The sequence below is a fragment of the Taudactylus pleione genome, unplaced genomic scaffold (assembly GCF_031769625.1).
Source record: "Taudactylus pleione unplaced genomic scaffold, aTauple2 ptg000556l, whole genome shotgun sequence".
Classification (NCBI taxonomy): Eukaryota; Metazoa; Chordata; class Amphibia; order Anura; family Myobatrachidae; genus Taudactylus; species Taudactylus pleione.
The window spans coordinates 24,954,339-24,980,810 of NW_028284958.1; the positions used below are offsets into that span (position 1 = coordinate 24,954,339).

At 45.0% G+C, this 26,472-nt stretch overlaps 1 protein-coding gene across 1 annotated transcript in view; it reads left to right on the forward strand.

Annotated features, from left to right (window-relative positions):
* NOX5 (NADPH oxidase 5) overlaps window positions 1-26,059 on the forward strand; it is a 58,231-nt gene extending 32,172 nt beyond the window's left edge. Inside the window, exons 5-16 of the mRNA XM_088452896.1 lie at window positions 3,100-3,253; window positions 4,096-4,271; window positions 8,076-8,258; window positions 8,377-8,509; window positions 8,611-8,747; window positions 9,115-9,258; window positions 10,256-10,288; window positions 11,279-11,403; window positions 18,566-18,650; window positions 21,286-21,385; window positions 24,292-24,458; window positions 24,577-26,059. Coding sequence (XP_088309022.1) covers window positions 3,100-3,253; window positions 4,096-4,271; window positions 8,076-8,258; window positions 8,377-8,509; window positions 8,611-8,747; window positions 9,115-9,258; window positions 10,256-10,288; window positions 11,279-11,403; window positions 18,566-18,650; window positions 21,286-21,385; window positions 24,292-24,458; window positions 24,577-24,708 — 1,569 coding nt within the window. The 3' untranslated portion in view covers window positions 24,709-26,059. The remainder of the gene's footprint in view (window positions 1-3,099; window positions 3,254-4,095; window positions 4,272-8,075; window positions 8,259-8,376; window positions 8,510-8,610; window positions 8,748-9,114; window positions 9,259-10,255; window positions 10,289-11,278; window positions 11,404-18,565; window positions 18,651-21,285; window positions 21,386-24,291; window positions 24,459-24,576) is intronic.
* The last annotated feature ends 413 nt before the right edge of the window (window positions 26,060-26,472 follow it).

Consider the following 26,472-nt stretch of genomic DNA (forward strand, 5'->3'; position numbering starts at 1 on the left):
GAGGCCGAATAGGGTGGCCTCACGCTGATTTTACCTTGCACCTACATGAGGTGCGAGGTAAAATCAAACAGCAGGGACTCGCGCGCAGGGTCTCAGGGACACCCGCGCGTGGAATCCCCGCTAATTGAATCCCGTCAAGCGCGTCAATTGGCCGCAGGGTAAACCCCGCAGCTAATTGAATATGCCCCATAGTGATGGCGCCTCCCCCTTACATTAAGTGGTGTATAACTCTTTGGAGGCTTAGTGATGGCGCCCCCACCTTACATTAAGTGGCATATAACTCTCTGGAGGCTTAGTGATGGCGCCCCCACCTTACATTAAGTGGTGTATAACTCACTGGAGGCTTAGTGATGATGCCTACACCTTACATTTAGTGGTATATAACTCTATGGAGGCTTAGTGATAATGCCTCCACCTTACATATAGGGTAGTATTCTATTAGCCCCCCCAAAAAATTTCCAAGTTCTTCCGAAAACACATCCGTGATAAGTTCATAGATTTGTGTTTTCACGATCATGGTGGCGAAAACAAGGCACTTATCATGCATTTTTTGGGGTATCCATTAGCGCCTGAATAATTTTTGGGCCTAATAGAGTATCAGCCATATAACTCTGTTGAGACTTAGTGATGGCATCCCCACCTTACATTATGTGGTATATAACTGTGGAGGCTTAGTGATGGCTCCTACATCTTACATTAAGTGGTATATAACTGTGGAGTCTTGGTGAGGCTTAGTAATGGTGCCTACATCTTACATTAATTGGTGTATAACTCTGTGGAGGCTTGGTGATGGCGCCTACATCTTACATTAAGTGGTATATAATTATATGGACACTCCACCAAAAAGCATGAATTCTCAGAAAAGATTCTGAAGGTGTGAGGTATTTTACAGCAAAAGACATGTTATGAGTGGCCTCAATTTTTGTTGTCACTGAATTCCTTGAAATCAGTCTGGGAGGACCAGTGGTGTTAATGTCAGTGTCTCCCAAAGGTCCTCTGGGAGCCCTGGAAAAGCTGTGCACCCTGTGTGCAGAATTCAGGGGTAACCGGAGCCATAGATGATCGTATATAACCTATAGGAGATGTTGGAGAGCTCTGGTATGATGGAGTGTAACCTGGGGAGATCCTAGAAAACACAGTTATTATGCTCTTAGTATTAAGAAAAATAAATATGTAAGTAGGTGGCATATCTACTGGTCCTCTGGCCCTAAAAGCCTTTTGATACAGTGAATTATCTGCCAAGCCTGGCATTTCATTATAGTTATGAGGATCAGGATTAGTGTATTTTATTATATTAGTGTAAACATAAACAAGTAAGTAGGTGGCATATCTACTGGTCCTCTGGCCCTAAAGGCCTTTTGATACAGTGAATTATCTGCCAAGCCTGGCATTTCATTATAGTTATGAGAATCAGGATTAGTGTATTTTATGTGAGCAACTCCAGAAGGCCTGATATCCACAGACTTGATCATGTATTTCTTTAATGTGTCTAGGAAGAGCCACTTATTGCTCATATTGCCGGCAAGCCTGGGACACCATCTCATAAGACATTGTGTTCTTCAAGTATATTGAAAAACTTTGAGGGATCCATTTTTCTTTACAGTTTTGGGTACATTGTGAGGCTTCCCCTCCCGAGTTCCTCTATTTTTGCAAAGCTTCTCACTTCTCCATTTGTCTGAAATACAAGACATGTCTCCACTATTGGCCTTTTTTTAATGTAGTATTCCATAATTTTTCAATAGCATTGAAGTTTTCTAATGGCACAAGGAGGTGACACAATGGGCCAAATGTAAGAGAGATTAGAAAATGTGAGAGTTTAGCAGTAATCTGTCACATTGGACGAGTTTTATCTTCAAAATGGGAAAACATCTGGATGAGAGTTTAATCATGAGTTTTTTAGGTTAAAAATACACAAGTTTGAATGTTCTCAGACTCTATTACATTGGGCGAGTTTTCATGTTCTCAGACTCTGTTACATTGGGTGAGTTTTCATGTTCTCAGACTCTATTACATTGGGCGAGTTTTCATGTTCTCAGACTCTGTTACATTGGGCGAGTTTTCATGTTCTCAGACTGTTACATTGGGCAAGTTTTCATGTTCTCAGACTCTGTTACATTGGGCGAGTTTAAAACATATGAGAGTTTACTGCTTACTGCTAAACTCTCACCCTATTACATTTGGCCCAATATATTTTACACTTGCTCATATACTGTATTGCAACAATTCCTGCTGCTTCTTTGCTTCATTCCTCTCTTCTTCCATTTTAATTATTCAATTAGATATTACACAGCTCACAATATACAACACCTTTAAACTCAGCCACCCCTCTCACATACAGCGTGTGTCACATTGATTCCAATCACTAAGCACAGCTATATGAGGGCTTTGTTTTATTTAAAGGGGTTGGGTACGGCATCCCAATGGTCAAAATCCCGACAGTGCCAGCGAATTTCAGTATTCTAAGGCTAACCCTAATCCACCCTCCCACAGCCTAACCCTAATATCCCCACTTTCCCCCACCCCCTGTAGCCTAACCCTTCCCTTCTGCACCCTAACCCTCCCCTCCCGCAGCCTAACCCTATCCCTAATACTTGCCGTTTGAAGTTGTCTCCATTTTGACCCGGCATTCAGTCTAGTGTGCGGCAGTCGGTCTAGTGTGCGGCAGGATTCGGACTGTCAGGATGCCGACTACTTCCCATTTAGAGAACTAAAATAAAATACATAAAACAGCAACTACACCAAAACATATTTTAGTAACGTAGTAAAAGAAATGCTGAAATGTTTCATTTCTTTGTCAAAAACTGCTGTTCATGTATTAAAAGGAATAATGCACCGCCTGCCATGAACAAGGTTTTGTGACATGTATAAGAGCAGTCAACCTCCAACCTCTTGTTAGTAAAAGTATTGGAACTCCTCTGCGAGATCTAATATCCTTTTACTTCAGAGTCTGGTCTGCATTATGCCATATTTTGTTACTCATGGATTAGACAAAATAACATGATTAATGATTAATATGTTGTGCTAGAAAATCTTCTTCTGGCCACTGATAACTACTCCTGGTATGAGGTTCTCTTGTTTTATGTTCTGTTATGTCTTCAGGTCTTGATGCTTCGACGCTGTCTCACCTGGCTGCGCACTACATTTGTTGTGCATTTCCTTCCACTGGATCACAACATTATCCTACATGAGCTGGTTGGATACGCCGTGTTTGTTCTTACTGTCGTTCATACAGCCGCCCATGTGATCAATTTCAGTAAGTCAATGTGGAAAATGGAGGAAAATATACTATAGAGATAAACAAAATAACTGTTATCTGGGAATATTTGCCTCATTTTGCATTTAGGTGTAGAACTGTGCATGGTTCTCCAGGGGTATTTGGCCTTAAGTGTTTGGCGTGGAATTTCCAGGGTTGCCAAGAGATCTATAAGGTTCTGGTACCAGGGGGTGTGAACAAGCTTGTGGTAGTACTGCCACATCCAATGAGAATGCGGGGCCCTGCGCAGAGACTGTGAGCCATCCTGCGAGGCTCAGGTTTTTAGTAACGCTTTGCTCTATGCACCCCTGGAAAATTCCTCTAGCATCTTTATACCCTCGGTGTTGGAGTACTCGGAACAGCGCCACATTGTGACCACAACATCTTACAGTTTGCCTCACACCACCAGAGAATTTAATTGACCCCATAGACTGTAAGCGCTCCAATGGCATATCGCTTACAATTGACCACAACTGACTTCATAGTTGAAAATAAATAGATTTGGGACAGCAACTGTCTATTCATTTAGCTTAGTTGTGTGTTGTGGTAGAAGGTACAGTATATGTTTGAAGTGAAAGTAGAACATGACTAAGGTCCTGGAACTTTGCTCCTCTGTGAAATAGCCCATTCAGCCAGAAGATTTGATTCAGTCGCGTTTCCCACCCAACATCCACTCATGTCTACTCCATGTATATGTTATCCCACATATTTAAATTATGAAGCGGTATTGTATAGAAATAATTGACATCACAGCATATTCCGAGTTGCGCATGCATTAGAAGGAGCGGCCATATTGGTGCATCCCTTTATTGGCACAATTAACACCTGTTATGTCATTCTAGTAAACAAGGCCATAAATCCAGGTTCTTATACTTTCTGGGAATACCTCCTCACACTGGAGCCTGGCATTGGCTGGGTCTATGGGAGTGCCTCCATCACAGGAATACTGCTGCAGATTCTCATTTGCCTGGTGCTTGTGGGCTCCAGCACCTTTGTCAGAAAGGGAGGACATTTTGAGGTAGGTGTATAGCAGTTCTGCAAACATGAATACAGCTTTGCAAATAATTTAACAGGATTAAATGGTGATGTAGGAATACAATGGACCTTACATTGGACCCATATGGAAAAAATATGTGTACTATTGGTTTGTATTGAAGACTGCTAAAGGTCCCAATGAGCTATTATCTTAGTTATGCTGTATACAGGACACATGTTAACACTAAATTCACTTGATACAATATAGATTTATAATATTGTCTGCTGGCTTTGTGTTCCATGTTATTATCCATGTGAATGAATGATTTACTCCTCATGCAGTCCCATGTCCCTCTGCATGCTGGAGATGAAATGTTGCTGTGCCATCATCACACCTAGTACAGCTCCCAGCACTCTGATTGGTGGATAGTTCCATTCTTTTACCACTCAGCATTTGTTGACCTCTCAACATTCTCATTGATGAATAGCTATATTGCCATTCACCACATCAGTGTGTTTGTAACCATTTGCTAGGTTAAGCAGAAGCCATTACACTCAATATCTGTGCAGCAGATGCTCCTGGGCCTTGGCTGTTCTGATTACAATCACAAATAAACCACTACTGGAACAGCTGGGGTGCATCCACTCCCTGCCTCTGTCACCAGACATGGCCATGTACTGTGTGACTGGGTGTGGCTCAGCCAGGGGTGTAGCTTGTAGCCATCGCACCTGGAGCATGTGTGTGCCATCACGCCCCCCCAAGTTTGCCAGGTAGGGGGCGTGTCCAGCATGTAGGGGCAAAGTAAAGGGAAATAAAAATAAACATTAGGGGCAGTATCAAACTGGGACATTGAGGGCTAGATATTTTCCAACCCACTAAAGTAATTCGACCAATTGAAAATAAACCACACAGTAGTGCCCACAATTCATGTTTTGCCACACAGTAGTGCCTCTTATTCATATTATGCCACACAGTAGTGTATTTTATTGAGTAGTGCCCCTTATTCACATTCATTTACAAAATAATGGCCACAATGCATGTTATGCCACACATTAGTGCCCATTAATTCGCGTTATGCCACAGTTTTGGCTATGTCTTCAGTTTATGCTACACAGTAGACCCCACAGTTCATATTATGCTACAGTTATGTCCATAGCTCACATTTTGCCACAGTAGTGCCCCTTATTCACACTATGCCTAACAATATTTGTTATGCCACAGTAGTGTCCCTTTTACACATTATGCCACAGTAGTGCCCCTTATACACATGCCATAGCAGTGCCCCTTATTGGCATTTGGTGTCAGAGCAGTCAGGTGTGACCTCACCAGACTTACCACTCAGGCTTCTCCCAAGCATGGGCGCCGCGACCCAGGCAGCAGCATCTGGCTCAGGCCTCCCCTCAGCAGCAGGGACACAGCCGCCATGTTCTTTCCTCCGTGCAAACCGGTCCGGCTGATGTCAGGACCAGGGTGGTAGGTAGGACCCACTTCAAAAGAGGAGAAGCCAGGGGTGATGATAGGAGGGGACTGCCTCCTCCTCCCTCTTTGTTATTGCCTGTGGCTCTACCCTTCCTCCTTTCTGAGACGGATTAAGATCTCACAGGGCCCTTTTCAAAGTACTTCCTCGGGGCTCCATATTAATGTATTTATGAATACATACAGTACAGTGTATAAATTTCTCACACACCTCTACCCACTCACTCAGATCTTCCCCCTTCTCACACGCATCTCCTCTCCTCAAACACACACAATGATCCTCCCTCATTCAGACTCCGCCACAGCTCTCCCCCATACACAGCTTTCCCCCCTCACCCAGCCTCTCCTCACACACAGCTCTCTCACCCACTAATCTTCCCCTCACACACACAGCTCCCCCCCCACTCAGCCTCCCCTCACACACACAGCGCTCCCCCTCTCATATCTTCTCCTCACTCAGATCCCCCCTTCACACACAAACACAGTTCTCTCCCTCACAAAGATCTCCCCTCCTCACATAGACCAACCCCCGCACACACTCATACACACACAGCTCTTCCACTTAACAAAGCTCCTCTCTCTTCACACACACACAGATATTCCCCCTTAATAAGAGCTCCTTCCCCCCTCCTTACTGCTGCAGGGCACTGGAGATCAGCGATTCAACTGGGGGAGATCAGTGCGTCCATACTGGGGGCAGGGTGTGGGCGGAGCCACAAGCGTCGCTCCGTCCACACTATGCCCCCTGTCTGGAGGCAGGTGTTCTAACCTTCGTCGGATGGCTGCTCTCCAGTGCCCTGGACGGAGCAGGCGCCTGGAGCAGGTGCTCCACTGGAGCCACCCTTGCTACTCCCTTGAGCTCAGCCCAAGGCAATCCAAAATGTACTTGCTCGGCCCAGCTATGGCTTCGTATTTTGCTTTTATGTAAGCATTAATTAGAGTGATACCTTTGTAAATGGACATTTTATTGTCAGTAATTAATATACTATATATGTATGTTTGCTAACTTACTTTTTACATGTACAGTAAGTATACAGATTCCAATTCTCCAAGTACAGCCCTCAACAGCGATCACCTAGTTATATGCATCCTACTGCTATGATACAGGCAAACTAATGCTTATTTGTACCACATGCGCTGAGAAACTCAGATATCTTACTGACAATTGTGGATATTGTCATACTGAAGTCACACTATAAGCCTCTGCCTCAGGTATCTTACTGACAACTGTGGATATTGTCATACTGAAGTCACACTGTAAAGGTCCCCATACAAGGTGCGATATAGCGGCCGATCCAATGGATTGGTACGATATCGCTGCTATATCGTACCGTGTATGGGCATGATATCGGCCAGTGTGCGCTCCCGTGGGATCGTACATCGCACCTCCAGATCTTTCTGCATGTTCACTTGGTGTGGAGATGCAATGTACAATCCTATGCAGCGTTATGCGGGTGGGGAGGGAGGTGCCGGCATATCGGGTGGTCGGCCACCCATCCGCTCCATATGTGGGAACTGCCAGATATGTCGGCTGTCGGATCGCAAGTCGCATCACAAGGTCCATATCGAACCGTGTATGGGGGCCTTTAGCCTCTGCCTCAGGTATCTTACTGACAACTGTGGATATTGCCATTCTGAAGTCACTCTATAAGTCTCTACCTCAGGTATCTTACTGACAACTGTGGATATTGTCATACTATAAGCCTCTGCCTCAGGTATCTACTGACAACTGTGGATATTGTCATACAGAAGTCACACTATAAGCCTCTGCCTCAGGTATCTCACTGACAACTGTGGATATTGTCATACTGAAGTCACACTATTCGCCTCTGCCTCAGGTATCTTACTGACAACTGTAGATATTGTCATACTGAAGTCACACTATAAGCCTCTGCCTCAGCTATCTTACTGACAGCTGTGGATATTGTCACACTACTTGCCTCTGCCTCAGGTATCTTACTGACAGCTGTGGATATTGTCACACTACTTGCCTCTGCCTCAGGTATCTTACTGACAACTGTGGATATTGTCATACTGAAGTCAAACTATACGCCTCTGCCTCAGGTATCTTACACCTGTGGATATTGTCATACTGAAGTCACACTATTCGCCTCTGCCTCAGGTATCTTACTGACAACTGTAGATATTGTCATACTGATGTCACACTATTTGCCTCTTCTTCAGGTATCTTACTAACAACTGTAGATATTGTCACACTGAACTTACACTATACTCCTCTGCCTCAGGTATTTTACTGACAAATGTGGATATTGTCATACTGAAGTCACACTATACGCCTCTGCCTCAGGTATCTTACTGACAAATGTGGATATTGTCATACTGAAGTCACACTATACGCCTCTGCCTCAGGTATTTTACTGGACGCACTTGTCTTACATCTGGATCTGGATTCTGTTGTTTCTCCACACTCCTAAATTCTGGAAGTGGTTTCTGGCTCCAGGACTCCTATTCCTGCTGGAGAAAGTGTTCGGAGTGGCAGCATCACGTATGGGTGGACTGTACATTATAGAAGTCAACCTGTTACCCTCAAAGGTGCAGTCACCCTGCTCATGTATCTCTTTCACACTTTGACATATTATCATTGATTACAAATATATTACTACTGTTTAGTCGCTTATGTGATTAATTATTTTCATCCCTTTACATGAAGGTGACTCATCTTGTTATTAAGAGGCCGCCATCCTTTCAGTACAAGCCTGGAGACTATGTGTATCTCAACATACCGGTTATTGCCAAGTATGAATGGCACCCATTTACCATCAGTAGCGCCCCTGAGCAAGCAGGTGAGGGAGCTGATCATGTCTGCTGCTTAATGTCATGCACTAATTATCCCAACCAAGGCTCTGGCCTGCTGCACACCCTCATACAGCTGTCTCCCCTGCAGACACCCTATGGCTACACATCCGTTCACTGGGACAATGGACAAACAGATTGTATGAATACTTCCGTCTTCTGGAGACTGCTGAGAGGCACAGGACAATGAGACTGACTCAGAATCTGAAGAAGAGGCACCAAAGCCAGGTGTGAACAATGATATAGATATACATGTAGCTTCGACTACATTATATGGTGGCTCCATATTTGCTTGTCTGTTTATAACAGCTGGTTTGAAAGGTAAAACTCCACATAAAACACATAAGGGGGAGTTGTATCAAGACTTGGAGAGAGTGGAGAAGTTGCCCAAAGCAACCAATGAGCTTCTAATTGTCATTTCATAGACTCTGCTGGATTCATCTCCCCCAAACCCCCCCCCCCACACACACACACACACGCACACACACACACCCATAGGCAAAGTTACTATCACAATACTTTGGTAAACTATGGATTAGATATTTAAACATGAAGCACTTATTGACAGTTTACATTTCCAATTTACTCTGTTTAGGAACCTATCTTCATCTCCAATACAGCTATTGCCCATAACATGGATAACCAGGTTGAACTGACCTCATACAGACCACATAGAAGCCAGACAGCAGAAGACGTCTGTGTCAGCTTGGAGGGAGGCCGGAGCACAGATGGTCAAGGCGTAAGAACATTAGTCATTAATGTAACAATCTGATACTTTTCCAGCCCTGCCAGCTTTGTGCAGGAAGTAACAATAGGGGAAAATAATGATGATTGAAACTCAAGGAACAGCCACTTAAATTATATTTTTGGGCTACATTAACTCAATACATTTGGTGCAGAAGTGATCTATGTTCCCAGTTATTGCTGCAAAGACGTTACTGAAACTCACCAGCTGCCTTCAATACACATTATTACCTTATTACTGATAACATACTGTAGAGTGAGTGCAGTTGATGGTAGATTTAACAGATTAAATTTCAGATTCCAAAATTGTACCTCAGCTTTCTAAATAGTAAACCAGTGACTCAGGGCATGCCCCCATTGTTTATGTTTTCTGTGTATATATAATATAGAATGTTTTAAACCAGCAAGGCAACATTAATGAACTTGAGCGTGTAGGTTGTAGGGTGTTAATAATATAGGTCACCTTGGCTTCCATTGATTGGGTTCTTGCAAGAACTGTCTTGATAACCTTGGTGTCTCTGTCCTTCTTGTGTTTAGATATTGTGCAGACCATGGTCTTGCATAGTAACATGATATACTAGTAGGCTGTACTCCATGTATATATATATATATATATTTTGGAAGGAGCTCCATGAGTAATCGCTTCTGTCACAATACCAGATACATTCATGCAGCTAAAATAGTATTCCTAAGATAGTTATAGTAATTGACCTCCTATGGTTGTGTTGTCATATTTTCCAGGTAACATGATACCTACCGTCCCATTTATGGTATGTTTCTCCCATATAAATAAGATTTGTGCCGCAATGTGTTTTACTGCGCAAGTCAGTAAGATGGCAGCATGGTAGCACCCATAGCACTGGTCTTTAGGGTATGTTTAATACAGGCTTCTGCTTGTACAAAACAGAACAATGATTTAATTTTAAACTGCTACTTAGTTGGCTTTCATGTATTGATAATTTATTTATTTAATTTATTTTTGCAACCTTCAGGTTAAAGAAAACCACCGGTTGTGTAATATAAAGGTAGGCATCCTTATGTTACAGCCAAACACATTTTTACATAGAGTACTGGGAATGTTAATATATTTATTAACCAAGTTGTTCAGTAATTTCTATTGCATAATAAAACAGTAATTAATTACTAGTAAAGAGATCCGGCATATGCCGGCTCTCCTATGTGTCTGCCCGCGACTCCGCCCCTCCCCTTTATCTGCTGCTCCACACACACCCCCCCACGCCTGATCTGTCCCGCATCTTCTGCGTGCTGTTCTATTCCGACCCGCCCTTCCCTCTGTCTCCTCTATACCCCGCTCAATCCAGCTCATCCCTGCCCCCCCCTTTGACCCATCTCGCCCACCAACCTACTAACCTCCCACCTAAGCTTACTATACTATCCCTTTAAACTGGGACACTCATGAAGTTCTGTGGCTGATGAAAACAAGGTGAAATGCAGGCTTGACGTCAGCCAGCCGCAGGACCTGTGTAATCATGATTGTCACGGTTTAAAGGGATAGTATGGTAAGCCTACCCCCACCCCTCATTCTATCCCACCCTCATGTTTTTGGTGGTGCGTTCCTTGGTTTCTTCTCCTCTCTTGCTAGGCTCTGTCCCATCTCCCCGGAAGGTATTGGGGTGAGCTCCCTGGCTCCCACTGCACATGTATGTTGGAGATGGGACAGACTAACAGATCATTGTATAGATTAGTTCAGCAATACCGCTGCATTTGGGTGAAGTGTTTGCACAAAACTTGAGAAAAGTGTATATTTATCTGATTTAATTGATCCTTGTCATAAAGACCGTTTATGTATATGGGCCTGAGACTGCATCTGCTATGCAGTAAATGTTTTGTACTAACTATACAGTAGTACAGTACAGTTTTGTCTCTCCAATTACTATTGTTATTTTCAAACAAAATCTGTGACTGCTGTACCTGATCCACTATTTGTACACATTGGTTATATAGGTGCAGTGTATACAGAATGTTTCTGTTACTTGTTTCATTCCTGATCGCAGTGTTATATTGATGGACCATTTGGAACCCCAACTCGGCGGATCTTCACCTCAGACCACGCGGTGCTGATCGGAGCAGGGATAGGAATCACCCCGTTTGCCTCAATTCTGCAGAGCATCATGTACAGGTTCATATGTATCATTATTCATTGAGTCTGTGTGAGGGGGCTTCCAGTATGAATATAATAATAGCAGGCATCTATAGGGTATGCATAACAGAATGATGGAGCAGAGAAGGACACAGAAACATTTATTTTCTATTTCATTGTGCTTACAATGGCGGCTTTTTCTAAGACTTATAGGGATGTACTGGAGACTGAATTAATGGTGGGGATCAATGGGTTTTCCATGCATAATGATTTACTTGTAAAAGCACAGAAGGTGATTCATATTAGGGGTGTGCACCGGCCACTTTTCGTGTTTTGTGTTTTGGTTTTGGATCTGGATCTTTCTTCGTGTTTTGGATCTGGATTGGTTTTGCCAAAACCACCCTTCCGTGTTTTGGGTTCTGGGTTTTGTGTTTTGGATCTGTATTTTTTTTTAAAAAAGCATAAAAACAGCTAAAATCACAGAATTTGTAGGTTTTTCTGCTCCTATGCTATTATTAACCTCAATAACCTTAATTTCCACTCATTTCCAGTCTATTCTGAACACCTCACACCTCACAATAGTGTTTTTATGTCCAAAACGTTGCACCGAGGTAGCTGGATGACTATGCTAAGCGACACGAGTGGGCGGCACAAACACGTGACCCATCTAGGCGTGAAACTGCAGTGGCAGACAGGATGGCAGTTTGAAAAACTAGGCCCCAAACTGTACATAATGCAAAGAAAAAAAAGAGGTGCAAGATGGAATTGTCCTTGGGCCCTCCCACCCACCCTTATGTTGTATAAACAGGACATGCACACTTTAACAAACCAATCATTTCAGCGCCAGGGTCTGCCACACAACTGTGGCTGAAATGATTGGTTCGTTTGGGCCCCCACAAAACAAGCTGGCAATTAATGTGTCCCTGCACAAACTGGCTCTATGGAGGCAAGATGTCATCCTCATCCTCCTCATCCACCGATTCCTCACCCTCTTCAGTGTGTACATCCTCATCCTCACAAAGTATTAACTCGTCCCCACTTGAATCCACCACCACAGGTCCCTCTGTACCTTCTGGAGGCTGGTCTCCCTGGAAGAGCTGATAATTCATTTTGATGAACATCATCTTCTCCACATTCTGTGGAAGCAACCTCCTACGCCTTTCGCTGACAAGGTTCCCGGCTGCACTAAACACTCTTTCGGAGTACACACTGGAGGGGGGGCAACTCAGGTAAAATAGAGCCAGTTTGTACAGGGGCCTCCAAATTGCCTCTTTTTCCTGCCAGTACAGGTATGGACTGTCTGCCATGCCTACTTGGATGCTGTCACCGATGTAATCCTCCACCATTCTGTCAATGGTGACAGTATCATATGCAGTGACAGTAGACATGTCAGAAATTGTTGCCAGGTCCTTCAGTCCGGACCAGATGTCCAAACTTGGTCCTGCCTGCCCTGCATCACCGCCAGCGGGTTGCTTAGGATACCTAAGTTTTTTCCTGGCAGCCCCAGTTGCAGGAGAAAATGAAGAAGGAGCCGTTGACGTGTCACGTTCCGCTTCAGCTGACAGTGTGTTCACCAGCAGGTCTTTGCACCTCTGCAGGCTTGTGTCGGCCGGAAAGAGAGACACCACATAGGCTTTAAACCTAGGATCGAGCACGGTGGCCAAAACGTAGTGGTCTGATTTCAACAGATTGACCACCCTGGAATCCTGGCAAAGCGAATGAAGGGCTTCATCCACAAGTCCCACATGCCGAGCGGAATCGCTCCGTCTTAGCTCCTCCTTCACTTTCTCCAGCTGCTTCTGCAAAAGCCTGATGAGGGGAATGACCTGACTCAAGCTGGCAGTGTCTGAACTGACTTCACGTGTGGCAAGTTCGAAGGGCTGGAGAACCTTGCACAACACGGAAATCATTCTCCACTGCGCTTGAGTCAGGTGCATACCCCCTCCTTTGCCTATGTCATAGGTGGATGTATAGGCTTGTATGGCCTTTTGCTGCTCCTCCATCCTCTGAAGCATATAGAGGGTTGAGTTCCACCGTGTCACAACCTCTTGCTTCAGGTGATGGCGGGGCAGGTTCAAGAGTGTTTGCTGGCGCTCCAGTCTTCGGCACGCAGTCGCTGAATGGCGAAAGTGGCCAGAAATTTTTCGGGCCACCCAAAGCGTCTCCTGCACGCCCCTGTCGCTTTTCAGAAAATTCTGCACCACCAAGTTTATTGTGTGAGCAAAACATGGGACGTGCTGGAATTTGCCCAGATGTAATGCCCGCACAATATTGGTGGCGTTGTCAGATATCACAAATCCCCAGGAGAGTCTAAGTGGGGTAAGCCACTGGGCGATGATTTCCCTCAGTTTCTCTAAGAGGTTGTCGGCGGTGTGCCTCTTACTGAAACCGGTGATACACAGCGTAGCCTGCCTTGTAACGAGCTGGCATTTCTGAGATGCTGCTACTGGTGACGCTGCTGCTGTTGCTGCGTAAGGTGATACATCTACCCAGTGGGCTGTCACAGTCATATAGTCCTTAGTCTGCCCTGTTCCACTTGTCCACATGTCCGTGGTTAAGTGGACATTGTGTACAACGGCATTTTTCAGGACACTGAGGACACTTTTTCTGACGTTTCTGTACAGTCTCGGTATCGCCTGCCTAGTGAAGTGGAATCTAGACGGGATTTGGAACCGGGGACACACTACCTCCATCAATTGTCTAAATCCCACTGCACTAATGGCGGATACCGGACGCACGTCTAACACCAACATAGCAGTCAAGGCCTCAGTTATACGTTTTGCTTCAGGATGACTGCTGTCGTACTTCATCCTCCTCGCTAAGGACTGTTGGAGGGTCAATTGTTTAGTAAAAGTAGTGGTGTTCCTACTTCCTCTCTGGGATGATGAACGACTCCCAGCAGCAGCAACAGCAGCAGCGGCAGCAGTAGGCGTAGCAATGCAGGATCCTCCAGAGGAATCCCGGATAGGAGAGTCAGTCATGCCAGTGACATGGCCTGCAGGACTACTTCCGATCCTGACTAAGGAGGAAATTGACGAGGAGGGAGTTGACGGTGTGGTTTGCAGGCGCTTGGATACAACAGGACAACGGGATTTAGGTGTCCCTGGACTGCTTACGGTCTTAGCCAAAGTTTCTGAACTTGACAGTAACTTTTTATGAACGCGCTGCAGGTGCCGTATAAGGGAGGATGTTCCTAGGTGGTTGACGTCCCTACCCCTACTTATTTCACCTTTACATATGGTACATATGGCAAGACAGTTGTTGTCCGGATTTGGATAGAAATATTGCCAGACCAAAGAGGTGGAATGTTTGGTCTTCTGCCCAGGCATGACCGTGATGGGCTTTTTCATCCCACGGACAACAACTGTCTCCCCCGGAGCCTGATTTAAACAAACCACATCACCATCAGAATCCTCCTCGCCAACTTCCTCCTCAGCGCCAGCTACACCAGTATCCTCATCCTGTTGTACTTCAACAGTGACATCTTCAATTTGCATATCAGCAAGTGGACTGTGGGTGCTCCTTTCAGCACTTGCAGGGGGCGTGCAAATGGTGGAAAGAGCCACCTCTTCCCGTCCAGTGCTGGGAAGGTCAGGCATCGCAACCACCACCACACTTGGACTCTCCTTGGGGATTTGTGATATCTTCTTAGAAAGCACAGTTCTTCGCTGTGCTTTTGCCAGCTTAACTCTTTTGATTTTTTTAGTGGGAGGAGGGCTTCCATCGTCATGTGAAGCTGAACCACTAGTCATGAACATACTAGGGATCGACCTTAGCCGTTCCTTGCCACTCCGTGTCGTAAATGGCATATTGGCAAGTTTACGTTTCTCTTCAGCTGATTTAAATGTCTTTTTCAAGGTCATTTTCCTGAACTTTGCCATTTGGGATTGTATGTGCCCTCTACTATGACATTGGGCATCGGCCTTGGCAGACGACGTTGATGGCATGTTATCGTCTATGTCATGACTAGTGGCAGCAGCTTCAGCACTAGGAGGAAGTGGTTCTTGATCTTTCTCTATTTTATTTTTATCGGAGAAAGTTTGGTCCTCCATTTATGTTATATCGATTTGATATATACGTGCGGCTAAACACAGAAAATAATTTTTTTTTTGGTTTGGACTGGAGTGTACTTTGTGGGTTACAGCACCCTTTAACGGTCAAGCCAGCCGGCCCTTTACTTATGACACAGGCGCACGCTTGGCACTACTTTGTTGATGCACGTGCGGCTACTGCGCACACAATTCACAAACACAGAAAATAATTTTTTTTTTGGTTTGGACTGGAGTGTACTTTGGGGGTTACAGCACCCTTTAACGGTCAAGCCAGCCGGCCCTTTACTTATGACACAGGCGCACGCTTGGCACTACTTTGTTGATGCACGTGCGGCTACTGCGCACACAATTCACAAACACAGAAAATAATTTTTTTTTTGGTTTGGACTGGAGTGTACTTTCGGGGGTTACAGCACCCTTAACGGTCAAGCCAGCCGGCCCTTTACTTATGACACAGGTGCACGCTTGGCACTACTTTGTTGATGCACGTGCGGCTACTGCGCACTCAATTCACAAACACAGAAAATAATTTTTTTTTGGTTTGGACTGGAGTGTACTTTCGGGGGTTACAGCACCCTTTAACGGTCAAGCCAGCCGGCCCTTTACTTATGACACAGGCGCACGCTTGGCACTACTTTGTTGATGCACGTGCGGCTACTGCGCACACAATTCACAAACACAGAAAATAATTTTTTTTTTGGTTTGGACTGTAGTGTACTTTGGGGGTTACAGCACCCTTTAACGGTCAAGCCAGCCGGCCCTTTACTTATGACACAGGCGCACGCTTGGCACTACTTTGTTGATGCACGTGCGGCTACTGCGCACACAATTCACAAACACAGAAAATAATTTTTTTTTTGGTTTGGACTGGAGTGTACTTTCGGGGGTTACAGCACCCTTAACGGTCAAGCCAGCCGGCCCTTTACTTATGACACAGGTGCACGCTTGGCACTACTTTGTTGATGCACGTGCGGCTACTGCGCACACAATTCACAAACACAGAAAATAATTTTTTTTTTGGTTTGGACTGGAGTGTACTTTCGGGGGTTACAGCACCCTTAACGGTCAAGCCAGCCGGCCCTTTACTTATGACACAGGCGCACGCTTGGCACTACTTTGTTGATGCACGTGCGGCTACTGCGCACACAATTCACAAACACAGAAAATAATTTTTTTTTTGGTTTGGACTGGAGTGTACTTTCGGGGGTTACAGCACCCTTTAACGGTCAAGCCAGCCGGCCCTTTACTTATGACACAGGCGCACGCTTGGCACTACTTTGTTGATGCACGTGCGGCTACTGCGCACACAATTCACAAACACAGAAAATAATTTTTTTTTTGGTTTGGACTGGAGTGTACTTTCGGGGGTTACAGCACCCTTTAACGGTCAAGCCAGCCGGCCCTTTACTTATGACACAGGCGCACGCTTGGCACTACTTTGTTGATGCACGTGCGGCTACTGCGCACACAATTCACAAACACAGAAAATATATTATTTTTTTAGCACTTGGGGGGAGCACCCCTGATGGACAGAGCACCCCCTGGACAACACTACAGCACTCCTTTAGGACTGGGACACTGCACAGGACTTTGGAGTGGACACAGCCCCTATGGAGAACTGACTGCACAACACAGTCCAGCCAGCCCCTATGGACTTTGAAGTAGTGGACACAGCCCCTATTAACAACAGCAGCACAGCACAACACAGCCCCTATGGACTTTGAAGTAGTGGACAACAGCAGCACTACACTACACTACACTACACTACACAGCCCTAACTCCCACCCTCCCTCTTCACTGTCCACAGCCGAGTGAGAAAATGGCGCCGACGCGGGTACCTTATATAGGATCCAAAACCCGCGAGACTCGGAAGGCGGGATGATGACGTTTTGCCTCGATTTCAGATCCGAGTCAGGCGGGAAAAGTCGAGCCTGACTCGGATCGGACTCGGATCGGGGGGGCTCGGGGGGGTTCAGATTTCAGAAATCCGAACCCGCTCACCCCTAATTCATATATTCACAAAATTCACTTTATCTATGTGCATTACATTACAAGTGACAGGATGTTAGCAAAAGCTTGGTATTTGGTACAGCACAAATAAAGCTATGCATTTAAGAATCCACAAAATTAAATAAAGACAGTTGTTTGAACTCTTTCTTTCCCATGAACTAAGGGAATCGGTATGTATGACCGCCGGACGGTTGAAATCCTGACGCCAGCAGCCCGATGGGTGAAGATCCCAACAGCGGAGGTAAGTATGCTATCCCTACCCCTTTCCCCCCACTAACCCATCCTTAGGGGTGCCTAGCCCTAACCTCCCTCCTAGTGCCTAACCCTCACCTCCTCCCAGGGGTGCCTAAACCTAACCCCCCCTACCCGCACCCTAAACCTATCCCTCCCGGGGTGGTGCCTACCCCTAACCTCCCCCCGGGGGTGCCTAACCCTAACCCTTCCCCTCACCTAGCCTAACCCTCACGTGGGGGCCTAACCCTAAGTCCCCTCGGGAGTCCCTAAACCTAACCTCCCCTACCGCGGCTAAGAGGTCCCGACGCCCGGCTTACATTCGTTCGGTATGCCGGGCGTCAGAATTTTGGCAGATGGATAATGATAGGCGTCGGGATTTCGACGCCTATCATTAGTCCCATGCCGGGATTTGACAGACGGGAAGCTGGCAGTCGGCATTTTGACCGCCGGCTTCCTGACTACATACCGGTCATACAATAGGTTCATAATGAGGAAGATCTCAATGTAAGGAACGATGAGTCAAAGCCTGAGGAGCTGTGCTTTAACCTGATCATTGCAGTCTTGTGCCCTTATAGTGTGCCCAAGCGTCCAGGCAAAAGCACATTCCTATGCATAGTGGAAGCATCTTCCTAAGTGCATGCTGGGTGCAGAAGGTAGCACAATGAAGATTCACCAACATTATATTCCAACATCTATAGCAAGTGACACACAAAGAATATAAAACTTGGATATTTGTCTCAGAGATAGTGCCACACAAGAACATTATTAATACATTGCAGAACAGCAGTTTCATGGTAAGGATGACATTCCTGGTGGTCTTTGTAGACGTTATATATGTGACAGATTTACAGTATATATGATATATCTGTGTCTGTACTGCACTGTAATTTATTGTGTGTTACTAGATATCGGATGAGAAAACAGAACTGTCCCAACTGCAATTATTCCTGGTGTGAGACACTGAAAGACAACGAGATGAAGCTTAGAAAGGTGGGATCTTCAGAAAGGGGGGGGTGTCCCCCAGATGTCCCCCAGCACACTAAATAGTACCTGCAACAATATTGTAATAGAAATGCAGAGATATTTGTTGCCTGCATTTGCAAATACATGGTAAGCCACCATGTCAACTTCACGGCTTCTCTGACAACTGGTGGTCCCTACACTGCATTATAACAGTACCAGTGGCAAACGCAGGATTTTGAAAGGGGGGTTTCCAAATCCTTGGTTACCGAACCAATGAAAAAACATCTAGCCACAAATAAATAGATAGACAGACAAATAGAAACAGCTTACACAGGATTTAGGACCACTACAGTAAAATATACCACTCAGCCTATGACGGGGTACACACACACTGACTGACACAGACACAAACAGACAGACACACACACACACACACTTCTATCACCAAAAATCATGAATGTAGCAGGCAAATAAATAAAGCCAGCATGATTTATTAAAGACCCCCCTCCCCCCAATGGTCCCAGCAGTAGTCCCCCTTATGCAGTGACCCCAGTAGTACCCCTTATATAGTGCCCCCCTATGCAGTACCCCCAGTAGTGCCCCCAATAGTAGCCCCCCTTTGCAGTGCCCCCAGTAGTAGTCCCTCCTTTGCAGTGCCCCCAGTAGTGCTCCTTATATAGAGCCTCCATTAGTAGTCCCCCCTTTTGCAGTGCCCCTTATATAGTGCCCCCAGTAGTAGTCCTTCCTTTGCAGTGCCCCCAGTAGTAGTCCCCTTTGCAGTGCCCCTTATATAGTGCCCCCAGTAGTAGTCCCCCCTTTGCAGTGCCCCAGTAAGTGCCCATTATATAGTGCCCCCAGTAGTAGTCCCCCTATGCAGTGCCCCCAGTAGTAGTCCCCCCATGCAGTGCCCCCAGTAGTGCCCCTTATATAGTGCCCCCAGTAGTAGTCCCCCCAGTAGTGTCCCTCATGTAGTGCCCCCAGTAGTAGTCCCCCCAGTAGTGCTCCTTATATAGTCCACCAAGTAGTGCCCCTTATATAGTGTACCAAGTAGTAGTCCCCCTATTCCGTGCCCCAGCATGGGCCACCCCCCTATTCATTGCCTTCAGTAGCGACACCCCCCTATGTAGTGCTCCCAGTAGCGGTCATTCCCTCTACAGTGCCCCCAGTAGCGACGCCCCCTATGCAGTGCTCCCAGTAGTGGCCACCCCCTCTATACAGTGCCCCCAGTAGCACCCCCCTATACAGTGCCCCCTATAGCGCCCACCCCCCCTATGCAGTGCCAGTGTCCATGCCCCTTACGTACACACACCAAAAAAAAACACAACTTACCTGAATCCTCACTCCTGCTGCAACCGCCGCTGTCCGCTCCTCCCGGCCCGCTCTGCACTATCGGAGAGACGTCTCTCCATCATCCCCCGTCGGGGGGAACCAGAAGGCGGAGCTCATGAGTGAGCTTCAGCCGGCTCCCTCCGTGGACGCAGCAGCCAATGAGAGTCTGTCTGACTCTCATTGACTGCTAAAATAAACACAGCACCACCGCGTAGTACGAGCGTACTATCCGGTGCCGGCGGCGGTGTGTTTGTTAGTGTGTAGTGCAGACCGCACTCACTGCGGTCCACACTACACTTAGTTATCGGCGGGCAGGGGGGGTTTCTGGGTACTCAGAAAAAACCCCTCCATGCGCTTCTGAGTACCCACTCTGGGCCATGTAATTGTCTATTGTAAGGCCTCATGATAAAGGCACATACAGAAACACATATAATTTGAGAGCCAGCTTACCTGGGAGTCACCCCTGGGGCCTCCAATTAGCACTACAAGAACCAGCATGCCTTCCAAATGCTGGTTCCATCTTTGCCTCTTAAAAAACATCAAACATAACAAAGTGGAAGCTGCTCAAATCAATTTGGCAATACTCTTCAGGTGCATGAAAGGGAGGAGTTATACTAAGCAAAAAAAACAGAAAGGGGGGAGTGTCCTCCAGATGTCCCCCAGCACACAAAATTGTACCTGCAACAATAGTTGAAAACTTTATGGTAATAGAAATTCAGAGATATTTGTTGCATGCATTTGATAATACATGGTAAGCCACCATGTGTGTTTACGTGACTTTATGCACGCAACAAATATCTCTGAATTTCTATCACCTTATAGTTTTCAAGTATTGTTGTTGGTACAATTTAGTGTGCTGGGTGACATCTGGGGAACCTCCCCCTCTGTTTTTTTGCTTAGTATAACTCCTCCCTTTCATGCACCTGAAGAGTATTGCCAAATTGATTTGAGCAGGTTCCACTTTGTTATGTTTGCTGTTTTGAGAGGCATACTGTAGATGGAACCAGCATTTGGAGGGCATGCTGGTTCTTGTAGTGCTAATTTGAGGTCCCAGGGGTCACTGTAACAGTATGCTACATGAAAAGTGACATATACTAACAAGGGAAACAACAGGGAAAGTTGGATCCATATATTGCAATACACAATAAGTTCAGCAATTTGTGCCAGTCTTCCCCATCTGGGAAGTTCCTAACATAAACATGAATGAAATCATAATCCACACACATATAGATGTACACTTATGAATACTCTAAGCAGATATTGACATTAATTAGAGGTAAGAACACGGCAATTTCCCTGCATATTGCTAATGGTCATACATCATGTGTGGTAGGTGGACTTCATCTGGATAAACCGAGACCAGAAGTTTTTTGAGTGGTTTGTCAGTCTGTTAACCAAGCTGGAGATGGACCAAGCTGATGGGGAACCAGAGGGTACGTGACTATCGCTGCAGCCTCTGTCTGTACTTATTATACCTTTCCACTTATACAAACTGAGCATCTTTATAATATACTGGTAGCTGATTTGCAAAGGTCTATACTTTCTGTCATTGTTTCTTACAAACATTGCAGTAAGGACTGTGCACTGCAGAATAAGAGGTGCGTTATCATCAATCTGCTTTTACATGTAGCCCACAAATGCTGGACGGCTTTATTATTACACTGCAATTTAGGTTTGTGTTTGGACACACCCCTCTCATATCTAAATATCTCTACACTTATTACATCTGCCCCACCTGCAGTGCTGCATGGTTTTGCCAAAGTGTAAAGGTACTTGCTCTTTTTGCTTTGCTCCCAACTCAGAATCAGCCCCCTAGTGCATACATATATTGATGTATGCATACTTAAGTTCTTCCATACAAGCTTTAGCAGCTTTGTAAATGAAACTTAGGGGTAAATTTACTAAGATAGGAGTTCTATTTAAGAAGTGATGTTGCCCATAGCAACCAGTCAGATTCGACTTCTCATTTATCTAGCACCTTCTAGAAGATAATACCTGGAATCTGATTGGTTGCTATGGGCAACATCACTTCTTAATAGAACCCCATCTTAGTAAATTTACCCTTTAGTGTCAAGTCAGAATCACACCCATTCCATACCTGCCTACCCTCTCGATTCGGCCGGGAGCCTCCCGAAAATCGGATGCCGCTTCCGGCCCTCCAGAAAGGCAGGCAAGCCTCCCCGGAGGTTTTAAGAAAAACCCCCGCAGCGGGGGAGGCCGATGATGCGATTCACGCTGAATCGTGTCATTTTGGCCCCGCCCCCTGCTTCACAATGCCGCTAATCTTGGCATTGTGTAGCAGGGGTGGTGCCAAAATGACATGATTTCATGGCCACGCCCCCGCTCTGCCCACAAACTGTCCGGCCACGCCCCCCCTGCATTGCTGATCTGGCTGCTCCCTCCCGGACGGGGCAACCAGAATGTCGGCAACCCTGACCCATTTCCTACAGTCTCAACAGCACCAGCATCAGCCCCAAATGAATTAAGCCAGCATTGCCAAGCCTCTTGCATGTTCTGTGTGACACTTGTTTGTTCTATACCTTATATATCATGTTTTATGTACAGTAATGCAACTCTTGCACAAATACCAGTTGGTCCTCTACATACCAGATGGTCCTCTACACCTTTGTGCTTTAAATCCCCACTGAAAGATTTTGTAGAGCCATATAAATAGACAACAATAATAATTATAAATTAATCGACATACAAAAATGGTTTGTAGCTGTGTAACCAGATAATGACCGTAACAATGGGGCTGATTCATCAGTGAATGAAATTACAAAGCCGCACACAAGCGGCTTTGCAATTCTGTCCTGCTAAAATTCAAATGCCGCGGGAGGCATCTGAAGTGAAGAGACGCCTCCTGTCAGCATCTGCGATCCCAGCACTGCGACCAAGGTAGCTGCCTGGGATCACCATTGTGACCAACGGTTGCGATGTTGTGCGGCACCAGCCAGCTGAGTAAGCCTTAGCTTACGCAGGCTGGCAGGCTTGCAAGGCCAGGAAGTCTGCATCCATGGAAACAGATCCTGGCCTCGTCTCTCCAGGAAAACAGAGGTGACACGCCTACATTTCCGGGGACACAGGCCTAACAGCCCAGGAATTGTCAATCAGGCAGAGGCACGGGTTCTGTGCAGGCTAAGATTCCCGATAATCGGGAATCTGTGTGGTCACCATCTGCGCCCTCTGCTGAATCAGCCCCAATGTCCCCAAACTTTCTTGCAACACTGCCAACCCAAGCTTATAACAAAAACGTTACCGCAACAATTATGAAAGCATAATATAGTAAACAAAACTAATAAGAGGATAAAACTGACATTAGCTTTCAGCTTTGAAAGTAGTCAGAACTGTGGCCAGACCAGATAATTACTAGGGATTCCCCCCATGGCACTATTCCATGTGATCTGATAAGATGCTGCTCGTATCTATCAGCAATAATGAGATGGAATCAGGTACGGGTGACTTCATAATATAGACACCATAATGTCCACAGGGACAACATCCTGACCTATTCAGCATTTCTAGAATGTCGATACTGACAAAATATAGACATGTTCAATATGTTGACAGCCAACATGATGACAGGAACATGTCGACACTCAATTTTAAGACTAACGCTAACCCTAAAATTTCTATTACCGAAATTTTGACTTTGTCAACATTTCATATGCCAACAATTTAAATGTGTCCACATTTTACCCATGTCGATATTATGACATTACACACTCCACTTTTGACTGTCAACATTGTTATTGTCAACATGCTGCCTACATCCCCCTGTCAGGGCTTCTCTCATTTGCTTGATTATTCTCAAGTCAGTAGGAGAGTAGACAGTCCCCTCTAGTCCCAATTGGAGGATTATCCAGCAAATGAGAGCAGATCTTACAAGCGATATGGCTGACTATCTACTTCTGATGCATGTGTTGTGCATCCAACCAGAACTGAGAATGCAAACAGACTGCCAAGCCTCTTCCCCAATCAACAAATTTAAATTAAGGCAGGGTGGATGGGATTTATAATGAACAAATGAAAACATTACATACCAATTGAAGAAAATACAATACATAAGTAGCTCTCCTATTCTCCTGCCATCCCAGACAGGTACCCATCCATGATTAAATAAAAATGAATACCCTGGTTTGGGTATTTAACAAAAATAGAAGATTGGTGACCCAGCACACACAGAGATGCATGGCGTCACCAAAGATAACTCTTCTCTTCGTACATGAGGCCCAATAATGTCAAACACATTCTGGGAACTTGGAATACAATAACTAGATTTCTAATATGTTACACCTCAATTTTCATTTGGAAACCAACCTCACTTTCTCTGTCACAGGCAGGTTTCTGGAGATGCATATGTACATGACGTCGGCTCTCAGCAAGAATGACATGAAGGCCATTGGCTTACAGATGGCCCTGGACCTTCTGGCCAAGAAGGAGGAAAGAGACTCTATTACAGGTCTGAGGACCCGTACACAGCCTGGGCGACCTGACTGGAATAAGGTATTATTAATCCCATACAACCCAGATGACACAACCTATAACACACAACTCCCATGTTTTGTTTTGGGGTATTTTTTTGGTGTTTCGGAAAATGAAATTATATTTTGTTTTTGTTTAGGTTTTCCAGAAAATAGAAGGAGAGAACAAAGGCAAGGTGCAGGTGTTCTTCTGTGGGGCTCCGGCCTTGGCTAAAACTATCAAGGCTCATTGTGAACAGTTCAACTTCAAGTTTTTTAAGGAAAATTTCTAGTGATGGGTCTCTACTAGAAGAGTGATTTGTGGTCCCTTAGACTATGTCTGATACAGTTACAACATCATTGTCATTAAACACATAAATCAACAATAATTTAGATTACTATGTATTTATGGAATTAAAAGTTTAGGATGCATAAAGAGTAGGCCATTGTAACTGAAAGTACTGGTAAGCCCTGAAGTCAGTGCTACTATGTTAACATTATTAAGAAGGATAACTTTGTATAACTATATACATTGTAGGGATTGAGACTACACGGGTGTGACTGTAAATCTTATCACTAATTTGAACAAATGTGGTTGAATATTGATTAACAAATACCTTGTAAATGTCTGAATAGGGAATTTGCTATATGAATTATTAGATCGAGGACCGTAAAGATGATTTGCTAGGAACAAAGTAAGGAGAGGTGAAATCCATTCTTGGTAGGGAGATTGTGTGGTCTGACTAAGACGTGTAGTACTGTGAGTAATATAGTGGTGTGTGCAACAGGCAGGTAAAATCAATGTATATCAGAGTGACATGAACTAAGGAGATGTAATGATGGGGAATGATGTACGTGGAGACGTGTATGAAAGATGTGTGAGAAATGAATGAGGCTATTTAAGAGTCCGCTGTTAGTGGTATAAGTGAAGTAATATGAATGATGTTGTAAAAGTGTGGGAATCTAATTAACAGACAGTAGTGTGCAGACACAGGGAAGGCAGATGGATGGATAGATCGTGAATTTACGAGCAGTGGTGGAGTCAAAGTGCAATGAGACGTAAAGAATGCTCATATTCTAGCTTAGGGCCCCAATCATTTTTAAATGAAAAAATCCCACACATTTTAGGTTTTCTTAAACCATAAATTTACCCCAAAGATCAATTAGTTGGTAAAATAAAGTAAAACTGTTATAGGAAACAAATGGGTTTTCCGCCTTATATATGACTTTTTCCATATTCCCTCCATTACCAATAAGTACTTTATTGGGGATCCCTCCCCCCAATGAGCTCCATGCCACTTATTGCACATAGGGTCCTCATACTAACATACAGCACCAGTTGTTTAGCTTCGGTGCCAGGGTTGTCCATCAAAAAGGCTTCCATCAATGGTCTCCATCTATGATGCTAATGTTATATAATAACTATTGGTGGGAAACATCAAGGGTTTTTGAACATCGATGATCGAAGCTGGGTTGCTTATGTCACAGCCCCAAGAGCAAATCACAGTGGAGTATCTGAATACATAACACTGATTCTCTCTGCTACTATTACTGAAAATCACTTTAAAGTGATGGTGGGAAAGCATTGGCTCCTGTTTTTCAAACATCGATGTCCAATGGGCAACCCAATTTGGTGGTGCTTTGCTTTTCCCAGAGATGAACAGACTGAAAACAGCATCTGTTAGTGAAGTAAAGTTAAAATTAAAGTTCATTTGTTACCTACTCCGAGTCCCAACCAATTTTTACGCTGATACAGTATTCGTTCTAATATAGCAATGAAACTAGTGACATCCTGAGGAATGTAGCACTTTGTAACTTGGCAACTTGTTCCCAAGGAATTGGCAAGCTGAATATTTTTTTTCACTCCACAAAATGACTGCGCCCACTGTGTGCTGAGAACAGGTGAACCTAATACTCATTTTGTTGTCAGTTGTCTCCGGTTTATTTATATGCAACACTTCAGCCGCTGATCTGTTTTAACAGCTGGGTTTATTGCTGCGAGATTTCTGAATTATTCTAAGTAGTGTTCTGTCTTGGAATTCCCTTGGCTCACTCAC